The following is a 19,701-nucleotide window of genomic DNA, read 5'->3' on the forward strand; positions in this document are numbered from 1 at the left end:
CAACCAGAAAGTTACCTGAGTTGCGTTCTGACTCAGAAATTCGCATCCAAAGAAGATGTCCCTGCTCATTGCAAGGGGATTGGACTAGATGAACTTCTAAATGAAACCATTCTGTGATTCTATGATCCCCAAAACTTTGTCTGGAAAATGGATCCAGAAGGCTGGATGTAAGCACTGGCTGCCTCGTAATCCTTACCTCCCTTTTGCTCCCCAATTACTTTCCAAGATGTTTATCACACGAGGAGCACAACATCTGTGGGATCCCTCTGGGAAGCTGAAGACAATTTTTTAGTAGAAAAAGAACTTGAGCACATAAATCTCCCATGGAGGTAGACATTAGATCCAAAAGCTAACATCATCAATGCAAAAAAGACCTGGCAAAACTAATTTAGGACACTTGATAACTTATATTTACCTTTATTTGCACTGAGGCTAGTTACCTAAGCCTAAAAACTGAATAGAAAACCGCTCCATTGAGCAAAAACAAATTTGCCCTCCTTACTCAGTGCTCCATCCACAGAAATAATTTCCAGTATCAGTAATGCACACAATTAAAATGTGCTCTTCTAATGCAGAAAGAAAAAAAAATAGTCTCTTCAGTTCAGCTGACCCTAGATCCTTTCTAATAGATTGCTTTTGTTAATAAGCCCACAAATGAGCCTTTTCCAGGCTTTTCCCCAGAAGCACAAAAGTTTTCACCAGTTTTACACATTCCTATACAATTTCTGCAGAGGACTCATGATATTTGCAGTGCTTGCACAGGACTCCACGTCTGCTCAATCCATCAGGCAGCCTTGACATCATGCTACGGCACGGTATTTCAGCAAAGTTTAAACAAAGGCCATGCAAAACCTGCCAAAAGCCTCACATAATCCACACGCTATGTCTGTTCTTAAAAAAAAAAAAAAAAAAAAAAAAAAAAAGAATCAGGGTCTTACTGTAAATGAAACAACGATCTGCAGAGTCTGGCCAAAATTCTATATTGCAGTTTGCTTTTTCAACAAATGCTGGTCTGAATGTTTTAATAAACCAAAAACATATTAGACAGGTTTGTTGGTATCTAAGTAAAATCAAATCCATTACAGATCATAATCTCCTCCCAGACTCCTTCAAAAAAAATCTTACAGAGACACAAATCTCCTTACACAGACGAAGGACAGTTGTTCAGTGCTGCTGCATTAACTGCTGCAGCAGGGAAATTCCCCCAGTTGTCCCTTAGAGGCTCAGAGGCTCCAACGTAAATCAGCTAAGCTCACAATAATTTGGGCCAGACTTTCCTTCAGAGGAGGAAAACTCCTTAGCTTTGCCTAAATTTTTTGTTTTAGCCAGGCTGTTTTGCTCCTCCTCTTCCCACGAAGGCTACCACAGGAGGACCTCTGCATTCCCTCTTCTGGCTGGTCTCAGAGATGGACAATTTTCAGCTCCTGCTTCTCAGAGCCTTTCTGCCAAGTCCAGTTGCTATTTTTTTTCTTCTCTTTTCATTTAAGAGGGGAGAAAAAAACAACAACAACAAAAAAAAAAAACCACCAAACCAAAAAATGCCCCAAATCTTTGCCTGCAAGTATGAGAGCACAGCAGAGCTGGTGTCTTGCATCATTTTGCTACACTCAAGATTGTCCTGACAAGCACCCAGTGGCTGTAAGAAAAGAAGTTAAACTATTTGTCAACTAGTATTTTTTTTTTATTCCAAGATAATTTTTCAGTCTTAGTGAGTAATGTGAATATCTAGAGAGAGTATTAATAACTTTTTCAAGCCAATTCATATTTCCAGCAACAACAGTGTGAAAAGCAAAACTGTATACTATTCAGTGACCACAAAAAAAAATTAATAATTACCCAAATGAGGAAAAAAAAATACAGTGTCAAATGTTTCAAACAATATTTTTGGTCTCTGGTTGAGAAGAATTCACTACACTCAATTTGGAGAATAGCTAACTAACAAATGAAGTGCAACAGATGCCCTTTGTGATGATGTTTCTTCTGTTGGAACCCTTTAGTCCTCCTTTTGGTCAAAACTGAATAAGAATGGCAAAAGATCTATTCAGGTCTGCAAAGGTTCAGCATTTCAGAAAGAGAAACAAAGCTTCTTCTGAAAACGAGATTGCGGGCTTCATTTAACTGACTGGGGAGAGGGAAGGAAACTTTACACTTGGAGGTAACCAACATCTCCAATTCCATGGATAAATTACTATAGAAATGCAACTTTAAGTACAAGTAACAGCACTTACCCAAACCCAGCACTGTATTTCACAAGATTATACCCGAGATCTACATTGTCCTGACCTAATTAACAAGCATTTTACGCTGTATATGGTCATTTAGCTTGCAAAAGATTTACAAGGATGAACAAAAATCTATCACTTTGCTCAGCTACACCAGATTCTAGTGCTTTTTCAAAATGCTGAAGTTAATTTCTTTTTTTTATTTTTTTAAGATATTGTTGAAACTATCTACAAGTGAGCATGGTATCCATGCTCTGTGTTGTCCCACACCATGGCACTAAGCCACCATTGGATCTACGGGGCTCGATCAATGCATCATTTCACATGTACAAGTGCAAAAAACAACCCGATACCTTACAGCATGCAGATGTTGCAGAAGAGTTTGTCTGCAGAATAAAGCCAGGGCAGAGACCCAAATCCTGGAACTTTTTCAGATCTCTAAGTCACTCTCTTATTCAAAGCTTTTTTAAAAAACAATTACTCCTTAAATGACTTGGTGCACTCTCTATGGCTGTTTTTAACAGGGTAAAATCAACAACATTCTCCTCCAAACTCGTATTTTCCTTCTGTTTATTTCTGCAGTCTCCACGGCCAAGAAGAGAAGAGCATCCAGCTGCTTATACCCATATTTTACAGCAGCTTTCCCCTCCCTAAATTCAAAGCATCAATGAAGTGCTATGAAAATCTGTGAGAGCCAGTTTCCAAGTTCTTTAGGTAGTGAGATAGCACAACCACTATTTAAGGGAAGGAATGGGAAGAGCATCTGATGTTATCATAAAATTAGCAAAAATTCACCTTCCAGACTGCCCAGTGAGTACAAAGGGGTAAAGATAATAGTTGGTTTAACCAGTAAGTATAACATTTCAGTATCCTCTGGAGTTACAAGTGCTTTAGAGCATTTCAAGAACAGTGAGATGGCAAGGAGAGCTTCTGACCACCTGTATCCACGTCAAGAGGTGCTGAGCTCAGGTCTTGAATGCATAAAGCAAGTGCAGGACAAGTTGTCTCATTGAATTTAAGAGTTTTCTCAGGAACAAGTAATGCTACAGCTTCGTAACCTCCTTGGGCAAACAGAGCAGCTGTCCTAAGAGCTAACTTAGTGCTTTTGTACTGATCTACAGAATCGGATACAGCCCTGCGCCATCCAGGTTGAGACCTACAAACCCTTCCCAAATGATACTGGCACAGTGGTGACTCACAAAGTGCTTTCCACAAAGGGTCTTAAACAACAGATAACAGGTTCACAAAAGAACTACATAAAAGTACTAGATAAGTAGATAAGGTACTAAAGGGATGAGATGCACCCTCCAGCATCTCTAACACAACCTTTGTGGATGCTGGCAGGGTAATGGACAGCAAAAACACTGCCAGCTGAGCTCAGGGTTTCCTACCATCAGCCATCACCAGAACCAGAAGAGTGGGCTGATGGTCTTACAACTGCTCTGGTTTCTTATACAAATATTGGAACATATTTCAGGGGCATCAGGGAATTTTGGTGAGAGAGTTGATGTTTGGCAATTGAAGAAACTCCTGTGTTGAATAGCAGGTTTGCTTTCCACCTAGAACTGGTTTGCAATCTTTCAGATTTTAATCACAGAAACAGTATTTTCAGTCAATTAAACCTGAAGCTGAAGAGGAGGGAAAAAAAACCCCTACATTATAAACATAATTAAAAAAAAAAAATCTTTATAAATTTTTACTGGCAAACATGAACAGCCCATATAAATGGTAACACAAGACAACTTACTCTTCAGTGAAACTGGAAATAAATTCTATTCTAAAACAGAGGTGGCTCATTAGGTGTGAATGTTACAGGATGGGAAATGAAGGCTTACCTCCAGCAGGTCAGACACAATAGGTAGTATCTCAGGGTTACAAATATCGATGGAGTCGTCCCGGTAAGTCTTCTTTTTGTATCGGATGTTACCCAGGTGTAGTATTGCAGACAAAAGAGAGAAAATTCTAAAGAGAACAGAGAGAATTGATTTCCACTCAGTTTTTTTTTTTCTTAAAGCTAACAGAAAAACAAACCATATCCCCAAACATCCAAGTGCCATCTTTGTATTTGGCTCATTCCTCTAATCTTCAGTCCAAAACAGTTTATGTCCCAAATCTCCAAATGTTTCCTCAAAAATCAGGCTTGAATGAAGCATCCAATTTACCTCCCATAAAACATATTTTCACTTAGTCAAGTACCAAACTTGCATTGTCATGGCTTTCTTGAAAATTATTTAACACATCAAATCCCTGGTTACAAAATAGCACCCCATATCATAAGGAAAAAAAAAATAATCCTCAAGTAATCTAGATATCCAGATTAAATACATATCCTGCAATTGCCTAAATTACAGGGGAGCCTGGACTCAGCCATGCAGGTGACCTATCTCAGTCCCCTATCACACGTACTTATCACCTTCTCAGATCTAGTCCCGGGTAGAAAGCCTATACCCAAAAACATAAGTGCTTTTATAATACATAAGCAAGTTGAGACAGAGAAAAGAAGTGACACTTCAAGGAAATTTATCCAGTGATTTTTTTTTTATTTGATCATTTTAAAGTGATCTCTCCACTCCTCTAATTAAAAACAAAAACAACCACACAACCAAAACACAAAACTCCACTAAAAAAGTAGCTCTGAGACTACTGAGTCATGGCTGACTTCAGCAATAAACTCTGTTGTCCCTATTTCTACACTTTCCAAGTAGTTAAAAATGAATAAAATAAAATTTGATTCGTAGCCATGCCATCAGCTTGTCTGGATAGCACAACTTCATCTCCAAAAGCTGTCCTTCCTTATCTGTAAAATTACAGGGATGCAATTATAAATCTCTCTTCTGTAACCATTTCCACAAAGGTGAAACCCCATGTTTTGCTATAAACAATAATTTGTAAAAACATAGTAATACTTAAAATGTCCTACCTTTTGGTACCCAACTGTTACAGCTGTACCACACCAAGGAGAAGAAATTTGCTCATATAGCCAAGAATCTGCTATACTTTTTGAAAGGCAAAACTCACCAGGAGGAATACAAGAACTCGTGCGCCAAGACAAGTTATTGCACAGTAAATCAAAAGCATGAACATACTGTGACATCCAACTCCGCTCAGTCCAGACTGATTGCTTTATCCTATCAATTAAATTCCCTTACTCTATAGCAACCCTGCACCCTAAAGAGGCTTTAGAAAAACCCTGTTGCTGAAACTTGATTCTTGAAAGATAAGGAACCATGCTGACATATAACATATTTGCATTAGAAGTATGTATACCTCAGTTTATTCATCTGTGTGGAATAGAGAAAAAGCGGTCTTAATTTCATAATTAATTTCTTAGAAGGTAGGGAATAAAGGATGAGACTGAGAAAAAGATTCTCAGTTGGGTGAAAATTTCTTGTTGGAGCAGAAGGCAGGATGTCTCGCAGTTAAGCGCTTCTAACTACTGACTCTGACACATGTTAAAAAAGCAAGGAAAATGATCCTTAATACAACAGGACACAATCCACCCAGTTGTCCAAAGAAAAAAAAAAGTTATATGTTAGTATCTGAAACATCATTTACCCAAGGTGATGAACAGGATTTCAAGTGCCATTAGGACAAAGCAGTAATTCTCTGTTCCTACGTAAACCTCCAGAATTCCAGACAGGAAGAACCATGTTCATTAAATTATTGTTTTAATATCTTGGCTTAAAAAAGCACAAGATTTCTCACTGTGCTCCAGCTACTGATGTGCTTGTCAGCAACATCTATGACATCAAAATCATACTAATTTTTAGTTCATTTTTTTAACATACATTTTTCTATACCTTTTTATTTGTCAAATTCATTCAAACCTACTCAAGACTTTCAAGCCAATGATGAACATGAGAGCAATTATTTTGTGGTTTTGGTTGAAGATGACCCTCATGAAGCATGTAATTTCTCACAGTCAATGGAAGGCAGGATTGCAACCCAGCTAAGTAGTCTAGTTTTTCAAACAGCACTTTCAGTGAATTAGTGAAAGGAGAACAGCTGGAAATGAGTCTACAGAACCAACAATTGCATGCAAAGGATTAAGTATGATGACTAGTAATCAGGATTTCTCATTAAAACAGGATCTGACATGCAGAGTAAGGTATGACTGTTCATGAACGGCTGAAAAATACTTCAAGGTTCCAATTTCTGCCAATGTTCCATTCACATAAAGAGAATTGTTAACTACAGTAATGATGGGCATATTTTGTTGATATCTTTAAGTCTTCTTCACTCTTTTATTGGATGAAAAGTCAAGTGTCATTATTCATACAATCACAGAAAGGTTTGGATTGGAAGGGACCTTAAAGATCATCTAGTCCATCCTCCCCTGCCAACGGCAGAGACATCTTTCGCTAGACCAGGTCGCTCAAAGCCTCACCCAATCTGACCTTGAACACTTCCAATGAGGGGGCATCCACAACTTCTCTAGGCAACCTCTTCCAATGTCTCACCAATCATTCCTTCTCAGCAGCCTGATACGTTATGCAGAGCACAACAGTTGTGTTAGCTCAAGTCAGGTGAATTATCTCACTAATTATGGAGTTATATTAACTAATATAATCTTCAAACTATTAATATGGAAAATAAACTCACTGTCTGCGAGTCTTGGGAAGAAACCCCACCATCTCCATTGCTAGCTGTAACCGCTCGAAATCATGCTTCAAGTCCTCTCCTTCCACAGAAAAGCAGTCCTGTTGGGTTCAAACACAAAGATTTAGCATTGAAAGAAATTAAGATCAGAACAAGTCCAGATGGCCAAGTCAACACTTCATAAATATGTTATCTTCGTGCCTTTTATCAGCAACTAGAACATTTCCAATCTGGCACTGGGAAATGAGATATCCAAGGAGGCCCCACTGACATTATGAGGAATAACTGTGGCTAATTACCCCCGACATCTAGTCCAGGGACAAGAAGATTCACAGCACCAGAGCAGATACAGCAAAAAACACATACGCAATACAAAAAAAGAACAGGATTAGCTCCAGTGGCAAGGTAGAATTTTTTTTCTTAAATATTAGAAAGAGTATGCACAATTAAAAGTTGGTTTTTTCTCTTTTTTTTTTTTTTTTTTTTTTTTTTTAAATCAAGCTGTTTAGGAGATTCTGCTTCTACAAGGACTTTACGGAAAAGCTAACTTGAATGCAAGTTTCAATACAATAATTATTTACTGTACACACAAACATTTTTCCCTGTACTGCATTTTTATCCAGGACGGTGAGACGGTCTTTCAAAGGACACTACATCTCCACCACAAATGCCTTGGTTTGGATAGCCTGGACCTCAGAGGGAGCTACACTGGTAGACCTTTTTAAAAACATTTTTGGCTAATTTTTCCTGGAGATACATCCTTATTTCCTAGGCTTAACCTCTAATGCAAGAGGTGAGTTGTGCCATTCTAACAGCATGGCAAGAGTTCCTCCATGTGGGACAATCAGCGTACAAAAAGGATGTGAATTAACAATATGAAGGTAAGTTACACGTTTACAGGCAATTTACTCCACATTAAGTCCTGATCCATTAGAAGTTCCTAAAACTACAGAGGAAGAATTGTACTTTAAAATAGAATTAAAGTAATTTCATGTAAAATATGAGTTAACTAAATCCTGCATAGGACAGAAAAAGCTTTAAACATATTTTTCATTGATTTTATTCCAACTACCAAGAAGTTTTCTAAAAATGCTAGCATTGATGGAATTTGAAATCCACTACATTTTTTTTTATCTTTTGGAGGCTAACATGTCTGAACAGCTTAGTTTTTGAGATAATCCCCAACCTGACGCCAGTCATCAATACATTCAGGGAAATCCAATGACATTCTGGACCCAATCAATATTGTCCTGCACCAGGAGTTAGGGAACACAGTTAAAGCAATGCTCCTTAAATGAGTATATAAACTGTTAATGGCAAGTTTCTTTCGCTTTGGCTCACCTTGCCCCTCCTTGCCCACGCCAGATTTTTGACTATTCTCTCTTGCTTCATAGCCCATATTTAATACTTTTCCCCATTGCTGCCTATAAAAATTCCCAATCTCTGAATAAAAATTAGCTTATTGTGCATCACACAATATAATGTTATCTTAAACCTCAGAAAATTTTACTGACACTTAAATTAGAGACTTTCTACAAGTTAATTCAGGCATGTTGATTAAAAATTAGAGCCGCAGTTGCAGTGACAACTAATTAAACAGTTGTATCCAAATAGTTTCTTTTGGTCATCTGTCTGAAAAATCATATTTACCACATAAGCAAGTGTGCACAAATTAATTCTGGAAGTCTGCACTAAACAGCGTGATGTGAATACTACAGTGAACGTCACTGAACAGGTAACCAAGTAGTCACAGGATGACGACTGTTACTTGAAGAGACACTTGTGCTCATTTATAGCACATAGAATAAATTGTAAGTATAGAATAAACACAGAATACATAGAACAAAGTTATTTTATATTATCAGCTTGGTGTCTCAAAGCACCTGTCCACATTTAAAGCCTTGCAACAGCACCAGTGGGATGTACTTCATCCCACTCTGTCGCATCGTTACAGCGACAGCTATTGACTATGGGGAGAAATTTGTATTTGTTATTTATTTCAACATAAGAGACTACTCAAACACAATTGTCCTATCTCCTCGACCAAAAGCCAGATAATTTCAATTGAACAAGAAAATCTAAATTTTTTTTAATGAATGGTCCTCAGGGACAACAACTTAATACTGCACGGACAAAATTAATTTAGAGATGTTGAATAGACTATTGAAAATTATCCATTTTAACAGACATATAAGCTCTCTGAACACCTTCTCTATCTAAAGGAATGCAACAAAGAAAACTACATCAGGGAACAGCAATGGAATTATTTACATCATAAAATATCAGGATAAGAAATTGTCCCTCCTAACTCAGACATTAGCCACTACCCATATGCTGAGGAGAACTTGGAGAAGTTTTCACACCCACTAAGGTGAGATCTGGAGTCTGCAGGACATAAATGTACCCATAAATTCTTCAAATAAGTATTTTTTTAAAATTTTCTAAAAGATGCCAAGCGTCACTTTTAGTGACATTTCACATTCCAGAACACAATTTCATTTTGTGGCATCATTCAAGCAAAATTAAGTCACAAGTCAACAGCAAAATACCATAGCTGTCTCAGAAGTGGCACAATCTACGCCAAAGGCAATTTAATTAATGATTTACATAACAATCGCCAAACTCATTAATCCACATGGAAAGGCCTTTTGCAAATTAACTACTTATAAGCAGATGCTCTCTGTAGTGTTTCAATTCTGTTCTGTTTATTAACGGATGGTAAATGGATGATAATTATTAAAAAAAAAAAAAGGAGTTTCCTTGATATTAGGGCAGACAAGCATTACGAAGTCCATGCCCATAGACCAAACTCATCACTAATATTCTGCCGGGGCAATTAGTTTCCCAGCAAAAGTGACTCTCCTGCTTACTGTTGTCACATCGAAGCAATCCATGGATTTCCATGGACGTTTCAAGATTATACAATAAACAGGGTTTCTTTATAAACTGGACATCTGCAGCAGGCTGAGTCCGTGGTTATGGAGAGAAGTCCAGTCTATGCTTAAGAATGAATCATCAACTGAAGCAAAGATGTGATTTACCACCACTGTCACAGAAAACGGTCCTGAGCAAAATGAAATACCAGATAAACAGCCAAATGGTCATGGCACATGGGTCTGCTGTACAAAATAAGGACACATACATGGTAAGTCCCAAGCTCCTGAGCTGGAAGGGCGTTATTGGCCCCTGCAGGAGAAGGTGGCAAATATGGGGTTTGTTTTAATTTTAATTCCTCCAGTAAATTTTCCTAAGTCATTCCTTAAGCAATTAAGGACTTTGCAACTTAGTACAGTGTATTAAAGTATATAGACAAGCATCCACTCGTCACTTCTTGCTCTTGTAGGACCTCTGTGGATGCTGATGTATTAGGAATGCTGACGTAGTAAGGATGCAAATGCACTCCCTGCTCTCGTAGGACCTCTACAGATGCTGATGGATTAAGGACACCAATGTATTAAGGATACTAATACAATATTCAACACTTTTGAGGGGTTAGATCCCCCTTTCCCTTTTTACCTCCTAAGGATTTTGCAACTGAAATCTTGCTGTTAGGATGCTTATTCAGCCAGAGTGAAACCCAGCTTCTTCGCAGATTACCTCTTACTCCTCCATATTTATCAGTCAGAGTTCAGCAACCATTGAGCACATGGCAAAATTAGCAGGAACAACATGCAGCCTATCTGAAACATGCTTCCTCATGCAAGACAAAACCAACAGAAACCACCAAGGGACACACAGGCACCCAAAGCACGTCTTCAAGTGAAGCCACCGCCTCCAACTCAGTTGCGCTGGAGGAGCTGGGTAAGAGGAAGAAACTTCACCATTCCCTTTTTTGGGTTGATCCACTTGGAAAGGAAGATCACATCAGTAGAACTATTTTAAGAGAAGGAATTTTTTTGCATTCTGAATAATATCAGGATTTTATTTTCTCGCAGATGTTTTGGGGAAATGGTTTTGGTTTTTTTTTTTTTACACCCTGGAAGCTAGAAGCAGACACACAGCTACAACCATCACAAACTGATGCATCTCTCAGGGCTTCAAGAGACTAATTTGCTGTTTTATTGGAAAGGAATTTCAATTTTCACATTGCTGCCATATCACAATTTCTATTGATCATCATATATTATATCAAGAATGAACAAAAAAAAAAAAAAAACTTAAGTTTGCTAAAACTAGTTGACCAAATCCAACTGTTGAAGAAGCTTTCCAGATGGAAGGAACCCAAAAAGAGAAAGGGGAAAAAAATATCTGTGTCGTCACAAGCTAATATACAAGTGACACCACTGCAAGGCAGAGAAAGGAAGAGAGTAATTAACAGGTTAAACTTAGATTGGCTTCATTTTCTGCTCAGGTCTTGGTGCACCTAACAAATTCGAGTGAGCAGCAGCCCTGCACCAACAACACAGAAGACGCAGGTACTTGTACTGACCGGCTCAGAGTCATAGCAATAATCATCCCAGCTCTGTCTGAGGGGTTTCTTTGTCATCTGAAAGCAAGGCAGACCGGGTTAAGTACTGTTCAGACCAAAAGTAACTCCCACTACCTGTTCTTTAACCAGGGCAGCAGCATCGACTTTCCAAGTAAAATAATTGCTATTCTGCATAGTCACTCCTTACTTTTTTTTTTTTTAAAAGGTAAGACTTATAATACTTTTGCATTCATGGTGCACTGATTCCTGCTTACAATGCTTTCAAGACAGTGAGGATATCCCATGCAATAAGCTTAATGGATTTTACATCTTTTATTTTTCTCCACGGTTGGAGAAACCTTTGGTTTACCTAGAGCTGAAAAGCTATTGATGGACAAATCACACTGAAAAGCAGATTTTTTAATTTCTAATCTCAATCTCTGCTCTAGACACAAATAAGTGCTGCAAAAGTGCATTTCTCCAATTGATTAGAAAGCAACACTCAAAAGCTTTTTGGGAATTTGTATCTTTTTCCAATCAGACAGAGATGGAGTTGAGAGAAGTTAAAGGAGATGTTAGTGACCAGTCCCAAGAGAGAGAGACACATGGCATCAGAGCTCCTTGTGAACTTAAAACAAGGACCTAGTTGTGCAAATGACTAACTTCATAACGGATAAATATGAGTAACCAGCACAGAAAATACTCAGCAAGTTGCAAGGTAGGACTCCTGCTGCTGGTATGAGATATGGATAAGTGATTCAAACTCAGAGCACAGTTTAAGTAAATTTGCTTTTTAAAAATATTAAGTTTTTTTCCCCCCAACTTACTCCTCTGCATCTACAGATCAACAAAATAAAAGCACATTTTGGTGAAATATCTGAATATATTATTGCTCATCTGCAATACAAAATGCATGTTGGTTTTGCATAACACAACATGAGCTGAGGAACCAGGGAAAAATGAAATAACGGTTGACTCAAGGACTGACTCAGTCCTTGACTTAAGGGGCCTGGTTCAATATTTTATAGCTTTTGAATTTTAATATTTAATTTTTAGTCAAACACTTACATTCATTTCTGAGCTCATTTTTTTTTCCTTTTAAAAAGGCAGGTATTTCTCTAGGACATGTTTAAGAAGCTACTGTAAATGCTCGGGGGTCATTTTATTACTTTCCCTTTTTATATTTCCAAAGTTTCCTTCCCCTATTCCTCCACTTCCTCTTTTTCCTTTTTTCTCCTTATTTTCCTTCTCCTCCTTTGCCTATAGGGCACAAGAAAGCTGTTACTGCAGTGTCAGAAATCCTTAATATGAAACAATGGCTTGAACACATCTAAAGGAATAGTTTTCCCATAGTAATCAGTGTTAAATAGTCTCTCTAACTCTAATTATTAAAAATTGAAAAATTATTAGAACAAAACCCTAAAAATTCTGTCACTATCATCCATGCACTGTGTTTAGGGAAGTCCAGACTCTGCTTCCCTGATCCACTGGACGTACCTCAGCATCCTTCTCCAGCCTACTTGCCCAGAGCATTTCAATTTAGACTAAAACAAATGTTTCAACCTAAATTATCATATTCCTACTAGCTCTACACATTACATGCCGTTGGATATATAATTTCACTTTAAATATTAACATCCTTAAACTGCTATTAAAAAAAAAGAAGGATGTAATTAAAAGCAATGTTTTTAACGAACATAGAACAACCAGATTGCCCAACAAAACCTGTGAATCTGACAAAACATTTGATCCAAACAATCTTGGCACTTTCCCGCTGCAAAACAGCGGTGCAGATGGTCATGAGGATCACACCATGTTCTCCAGCTAACGCCTGAGGCGCACAGACAGCAAGCAAAAACCCTTCAGCTCTTACCATGCTACTCATCTGTGCAAATTTCCTGATCCTGCTAGGAGTACGTGGGAGTCGTTAATATTACAATAGATTTTGTCTTTGATAGTCTGCTTTAAACAGACCTTTAAAAAGCCCCAGGTAATTGAGACATATTATGGAGTTAAATTCTACTTCTATAATGACTAAAGGCCATTTGAGTTGCACTGCGCATACAAGTTTCTCTCCAGTTTATGGGTTAAAATCACTCTGTATTGCTAATCATGTTTCAGCTCCAAGAAAATGGTAATTAGTCAAAACCAACATATCACCTAACTACTCCTCCACATATCCCTACTCCTTTTTTTTTTTTTCCTTTTTTTGAGCAAAAAGCAGTAAAGTCCCTATTCACAAGCATCAGCGGACAAACACATCTTAAATACCTGAAGTAAATCAAATTTTCTAAAGTATGAGTTTATTTGGCCATTGGTAGCATCTCACTCATTTTTAATTCACACGTTTTCAACAGTTGCCGTGTTCTCATTTATATTAAAATTTATTACATTAAGTTCAAAGGATCATGCTAATAGCCAGCCACGAAGCTACAGAATTAGGACTACCTCATGCAAGACATTATATCCTGAAGAGCTAGCAGTAGCACACATTTTCCTCTTTTCTCCTGCCCACACAGATAACAGGTCAATTATTACTGTTTCTCCCGTTGACAATTAAAAACACAATATATTTAACATATCCCAGATAGGGGACAAAAAATGGAAAACACTGATTTTTTTTTTTTATTTATTATTTTTTTTTTCCATACTATCAGGTGTTCCAATTGCCAATGCAGTATTATTCCCAATGATGGAAGGCTGCCTATAAAGCATTAAGACAACTCATTTTCACTGCTCCACACATTTTCTTTATTAACATTAAATATCAGCAGTAGAAAAGTGAAGATCATGTGTTTATTCCTGTACAGTATTCCCACCTGGTTGAGGTAATGATATTCCTCAGGCTGCTTCAGATGAAACGCTGATCTCTCTTCCTCGCTCGCTCCTGCCAGAAGGTAATAAAATACGTGGTAGTTCCTGGTGACAAATAAAAAAACAAACAAACAAAAAAAAAAACAACCAAAAAAACAAATCAACATGTTAGACTTCAAAATAAACAGCAGCACTAAGCAGAGAAGCAGAGGTAAGGCTCATAACCTGATTTTCCAGCTTCCAAAGCCAGACCTGAATGCTGTTTAGAAATGGCCTGTACCCACTTTGCAGCGGTGCAAAAGATTAAGTTAAGTAATGGAGAATGAGATCGCTCTTTTCCATCCAAGGACACCCACTGCCCTAGAATACACTTAAAGAATTCCTAGCCGACATTGTCACTTTTTCCTCCAGAAACATTTGCAATGTCTACATATTTATTAGAATCAAAACAACTTATTTCCTCCTTGCAATGCAGAAATTAATATTATTATTTTTAATACCTTATCACCACTAAAAAGGTAATGATTTTGCAGTTGCGGTTCTGTGAGACAGAACAGAAACATCTTCAATTTTTACAGCCACTTAAACATTCAAAATGCCTGAATATCACTAATATTAAAACCACCCTAAGTGACACTCATCTGTTTTGCTTCAAGACAACTCTAACACGGATTAACACTAAGAGGGGAGCAGTATTTCTAAAATTAAAACTTTGCTTTTATGTTGGATGTTTTCCAAGAAGAACCAAGTTTAATCATCCTGCAACACCCAAGAGCACATTTGTCAAGGCTGTAAATGCTAGTCAACCTCGGGATCAGCCCATGAGCATTTGAGAAAACTTCTTGTACAACATCTGTCTCAACAGGGAAACACAGACAGAAGTGTCAAGAGTTGAAAGACAACTAGAAGCACCAAATTTATTTAAAATGAGAGTAATAATTACTGAGAGAGGAGTACATAACAAATAATATGTTGCAATTAGGAAAGAACAAATTGCTTAAATTTGCTGTCTATGTAATTTTAGCTTTTTCTAGAGGCCCTTCTGATGGCTTCAATTGTAAAACAGAACTAAAATACCATTTTCCTCCCTCCAAATTAGATATTAAATAGCTTACAAGTTGCACAAGAAAATTAATTGTATGTAATAATCCATATGACATGAATCATAAAGACAACAGAAAATGTAAGCCAAAGACTGTCAATAAAATAATGGAGTTTATTTTCCCTGGGTAGTATATTGTCCCCTAAAGAGCAAAACATAAAATGCATCATCTATCTCTGAAGCACAGGGTTAGGGGTGCGAAAATCCTGATCCCCCCATGCCAACTCTAACACAGTTTTAAGCTGTATGTGCCACACTATCAGCATGTATGAAAGTCAAAACCAACTCTAAGCAAAAACACAGGCACCTACCGTTCATTGTGCTCCTGATAGACTAGTCTGGATTTCTCCAGGAGGTACTTTTCAACATAAGCTCTGGAAGGAAAAAATAAAAGCGTTATTCATTGACCCAGTAGTCAACTAAAATGAACACAGCTTTACCAGGACTTTTCAGTCTTAGTATGCACAAAAAAAAGTTTCAGTCTTGTTTCACTTAGTTATATAAATTTCTTCCTAGGCAGAACAAGCCCAATATTATGTTTGGCTTTTGAGGTTTTTTGGTTTGATACGAAGCCAACACTAACTCAAATATGAAAAACACGATCTCAGATGCGTTAGCCTATGGGCAGGGAGCACAGGGGGAAATTTTGACAGCAATGAAGAATCTCAGATACTTATTTAATCCAAAGCCAGCAAAATAAAATTGCTTGCAGACCAAGATTTGTGCACACAAGAAACATAACGGGGTGCAAAAGTTTGCAAGATCAGATTTAGCTGCAGAATCACTCCCCCAATCACCATTCCCTCTTCCAGAAGAGACATTTCTCAACAAAAACTCGGGTTATTAACTTGTGGCTATGGTAAAAAAAATAAACAATTGCAAAAGCTCCTTATTGGAGTTTACATTTCATCCTAAGAGTCTCCATAATAAACATGTTTAATTTACATATTAAATTCTTTTTTTTTTTTTTTTCAAGCTTGTAGAGCTAAAACAAGCTTCAACAGGTTTTTTTCTTCCAAACAATACTAACCAGTAATGATAGGGATTTAGGAACTGGAGTTATAATTGGCAATTTTGATGATGTAGCTCTGCTTTTCCAGCTACAGATGCCCAGTGACGTGGCACTGACAATAGCAGGCACATATGAACCGGGAAATCCAATGAACCTTGGGCATGACAGGACATGGACATGCCTCTACGCTGGCATCTCCACCACATTTACTACCTGCATCTCTGTAATTCTCTCCTCCTTTCACTAAAAAATAAAATAAATAATTTGGACGTGCTGCAGAAGGTTTGTAACAACTTCTACAGCAGCTCTAAGGAGAGGCTACCGGCAATGGCATATCCAACCCTCAAGGGGATGATCTTGCTGGATAGGAGGAGTAAAGACAGACAGGCAGCAAAGCAGCATTATTCCTTGGTATGATGTTCACCAAAAGGGTTTATTCTTGTTTATTCCTTGCAAAGAAACTAAGAATAGTCTATGGATACTGCTTATTGACAGGTTTTTTGGCATGTCTTTTCTAATCTGAATCCAATTTTTCCATTCCAAGCCTTGTCATGAAATTCACTGCAGGCTCGGTGAACAGATGAGACAGTGAAAAAGGTATCGGAGTGTCCCAGATCCCACTCCCACCCTGGGTAGCAGCTCAGCACACTGCTGTACGCCAACCTGGATCACATCCACCGCCCTTGACACTTCATCCCTTCCCCTGTGATTTCTGCTCTTATTACAGACTCCCAAAAAAATCACTCTCATAATAATTTAGGTTGGAAAAAAAGTCTTCTGGAGGGCGTTTGATCCAAACCACTATTTAAATAATTGCACTTTTTTTTTTTTTTCTTTTTTTTTTTTTTTGTAGATGCAACTAAAACACTGTTTTGGTAAACTACTCCTTGCTAAGTGCAAAGGCCATAGCAAATGCATGTCCCAAGAAGAACATATGTCCCCTCTTCTAATAGGACAGTCAAAAAGAAAGTCTATTTACATATTAAAAAAGTATATATCTCTGAATGTTTTCTTTTTATTTCCTGTTGTCAAACATGTCAAATCTACCTTTAATAGTACAGAAAAGGAGTTCTAAGAGTGCAATTTCATGCAAAATACTCATTTAAGCATACTGCAGAGCCTGTACTTGGTGTACCAGGTAACATCATCGGAAATCTGAGACTGAATTTCATATACAAACACCAACATGCAAAACACCCCAGCACAGCACGTTTGAAAGTGCCAGCTCCTGGTATTTGAGATACAGCCCCGTGAATTGCACAGATTTAACATTCTACCAGTGCACTGTTGCTTTTAATTAAACTGTCTCCTATCTGGCTCTTCTGCAATTCTATGGAGCATGTCAGATGTTGAGGCTTTTGATCATCTTATGAGGACTGAACAGGTTGCAAAGCCCTTCCTTCAGAACTCGCTTATCACCGAACAGGACATAATAAATTCATGAAGTCCTATGGGAACGCACTTTACTGTAGCCATGGCTCATGCTCCACCCATTTTAAAGACATCTTCAAAGACTTCATTTCATGGGGCGGGGCTGGCTGCTACTAAATCTCTCTACCGTTGCATCTCTTAAATTTAAATTCGCTTCAAGTTTTGGGTCATTACATTCATGGGGTTTGTAAGCAAATACCCAACTGCTATTTTCAGCCTCACAGAGCAAAATTCTGATTCAGGACTGCAAATTACATTAACAAAGCAAATAACATGTAGAACACAGGGCAATAGTTGACTTGGGTTGTGCTTAAAATCTACAGTTTGGAAAAAAAAAAAAAAAAAAAGCTTGTGATCTTCTTTGTAAGGCTATGGAAAAAAAATTTGTAGTCTCATATGCCAGGAACAGCTCATGGTTTTTTTTTTTTAAATGTCTATTTATTTTCATTGGGGCAGCGCTGCAAGCTTATGACAAAGCACAATCACATCACACTGTACAATCGGTGATAAAGAAAGTGCATTTTTTTAAAGAATAGAAAAAATTCCTCTTATTTTACGAACTAGAGTATACGAATACAATGTTAGTTGCACGTATCTGCCAAATACAAATAGAGGTCACTTCCATAGAGCTGACACAACAATGTATTACCTTGGCATGCTAAGGCATTTGTTGGATTCTCGTTACCCTGTATTTCAGTAGGTATTACAAAAAAAAAAAATTGAGGCTTATCCTTTTAAAAAAACTATTCACCAGAAATAAAGAAGAAAAAAAAAAGAAAAAGAACATCAAATTTGATGTAGGATGGAAAAACAGCAGGAAGGTACACAGAGTACCCAAGGTCATTTGAAAAATTAATGGAAGCTGTTTGTGTGATACTGTTCTGCTGGGGGGGGGAGATTAAAAAGCAATTCTCTACAATAACAACAAAGTCCCAGCATGAGATTTCTTAGCTAGCTGCAGAAATCATACAACCCCTGGAACACCACTTCTACTCTTCTTTTTTCCAACTGAGTTAATCAAACCAGACAAAAAGCAGAATTAACAAAACCCTGCTCATTTAGAGCTAGCTTGAGCCACTTTGTGCTGATGTGATGCCATGTAAATTGTCCAAAGTTGATGAGAAAGCCAGGCTCAGGTAAGCCCACCCAGGTTTCATCCATAGGCTTCCAACCATGCAGCATTTCTGCTGCAGCCCTCCCCAGGAGAAGGAAGGTTTGAGTGACAGCTGCACATCCCATGAGCTTTGGGTAGCAGAAAGGATGCTGAAATAAACTGTCGAGAACCACGATGGAGACAAGCATCTCATTGCAATGGCCCAGGAGGGAAAAAAAGAGGCCCTAACTGGTCAAAGGTTGGGTTAAAGTGAGAGTTCTGGGTAGAGATAAAGAGATACCTCCGGGTAGAGATAGAAGCATATGGGGAACTAGACAGCGATCAAGAAGAGTCTGGCTCCATCACCTCTGTAACATCCATCAGGTGGCTAGAGATTAAATTCCCCCTTGGCTTTCTCTTCCTGAGACCGAGCAAAGCCAGCTCGGCTCAGCCTCTACTTCCTATCATATTCTCCAGCTCCCTCAGCCTCTACTTCCTATCATATTCTCCAGCTCCCTGATCCATCCCAGCTAAAATGTTCCCCATTCCTGCCTTAACTGGTATCTTAAGAGGAAAAGTTTCCATTTCAGCTTAATTATAAAGTTGACACTGCGATTAAGGAGAGCTTAACAGGCTTGAAGCCAGCTCAGCTGTATTCATACTTCAACGTCCAGATCAGACATGCCAACATCTTCATATCAATGGATTTAAGTATACTGATATCCCCCCCCTCCATTTTGTGAAACATACTGGACAAAAAAAAAAAAATCAAGCTTCTGTTTTGTTTTTCTACTACAACAGCCTATTTAGGTTCCTTATTTAGGTTCCTCATGCAGGTAAGAGTACGCACACCATCTTCAACCTGTGAACCACTCGTTTCCACTTACCCTCGCACAGTTCCCGTCTCCTGATAATTCACTTGAATAAATTTGCCAAAGCGACTTGAGTTGTTGTTATGCGCCGTTTTTGCATTTCCAAAAGCCTGTGAAAAGAGAGAGAGACGCCATCACTGCCCTCGAA

The 19,701-nt window shown here is 38.0% G+C and overlaps 1 protein-coding gene across 3 annotated transcripts in view; it reads right to left on the minus strand.

Moving 5' to 3' along the window:
• Positions 1-19,701, minus strand: part of MYO9A (myosin IXA) — a 183,755-nt gene that overhangs the window by 101,518 nt on the left and 62,536 nt on the right. For all 3 annotated transcript variants that reach the window (XM_086757146.1, XM_086757145.1, XM_086757144.1), the window contains exons 3-8: positions 19,569-19,663; positions 15,457-15,519; positions 14,049-14,148; positions 11,251-11,307; positions 6,825-6,922; positions 4,058-4,184 (exon numbers count right to left, since the gene is read on the minus strand). In XM_086757146.1, coding sequence (XP_086613272.1) covers positions 4,058-4,184; positions 6,825-6,922; positions 11,251-11,307; positions 14,049-14,148; positions 15,457-15,519; positions 19,569-19,663 — 540 coding nt within the window. The remainder of the gene's footprint in view (positions 1-4,057; positions 4,185-6,824; positions 6,923-11,250; positions 11,308-14,048; positions 14,149-15,456; positions 15,520-19,568; positions 19,664-19,701) is intronic.

This window comes from Chlamydotis macqueenii, chromosome 12 (assembly GCF_036417535.1).
Source record: "Chlamydotis macqueenii isolate bChlMac1 chromosome 12, bChlMac1.mat, whole genome shotgun sequence".
Lineage (NCBI taxonomy): Eukaryota > Metazoa > Chordata > Aves > Otidiformes > Otididae > Chlamydotis > Chlamydotis macqueenii.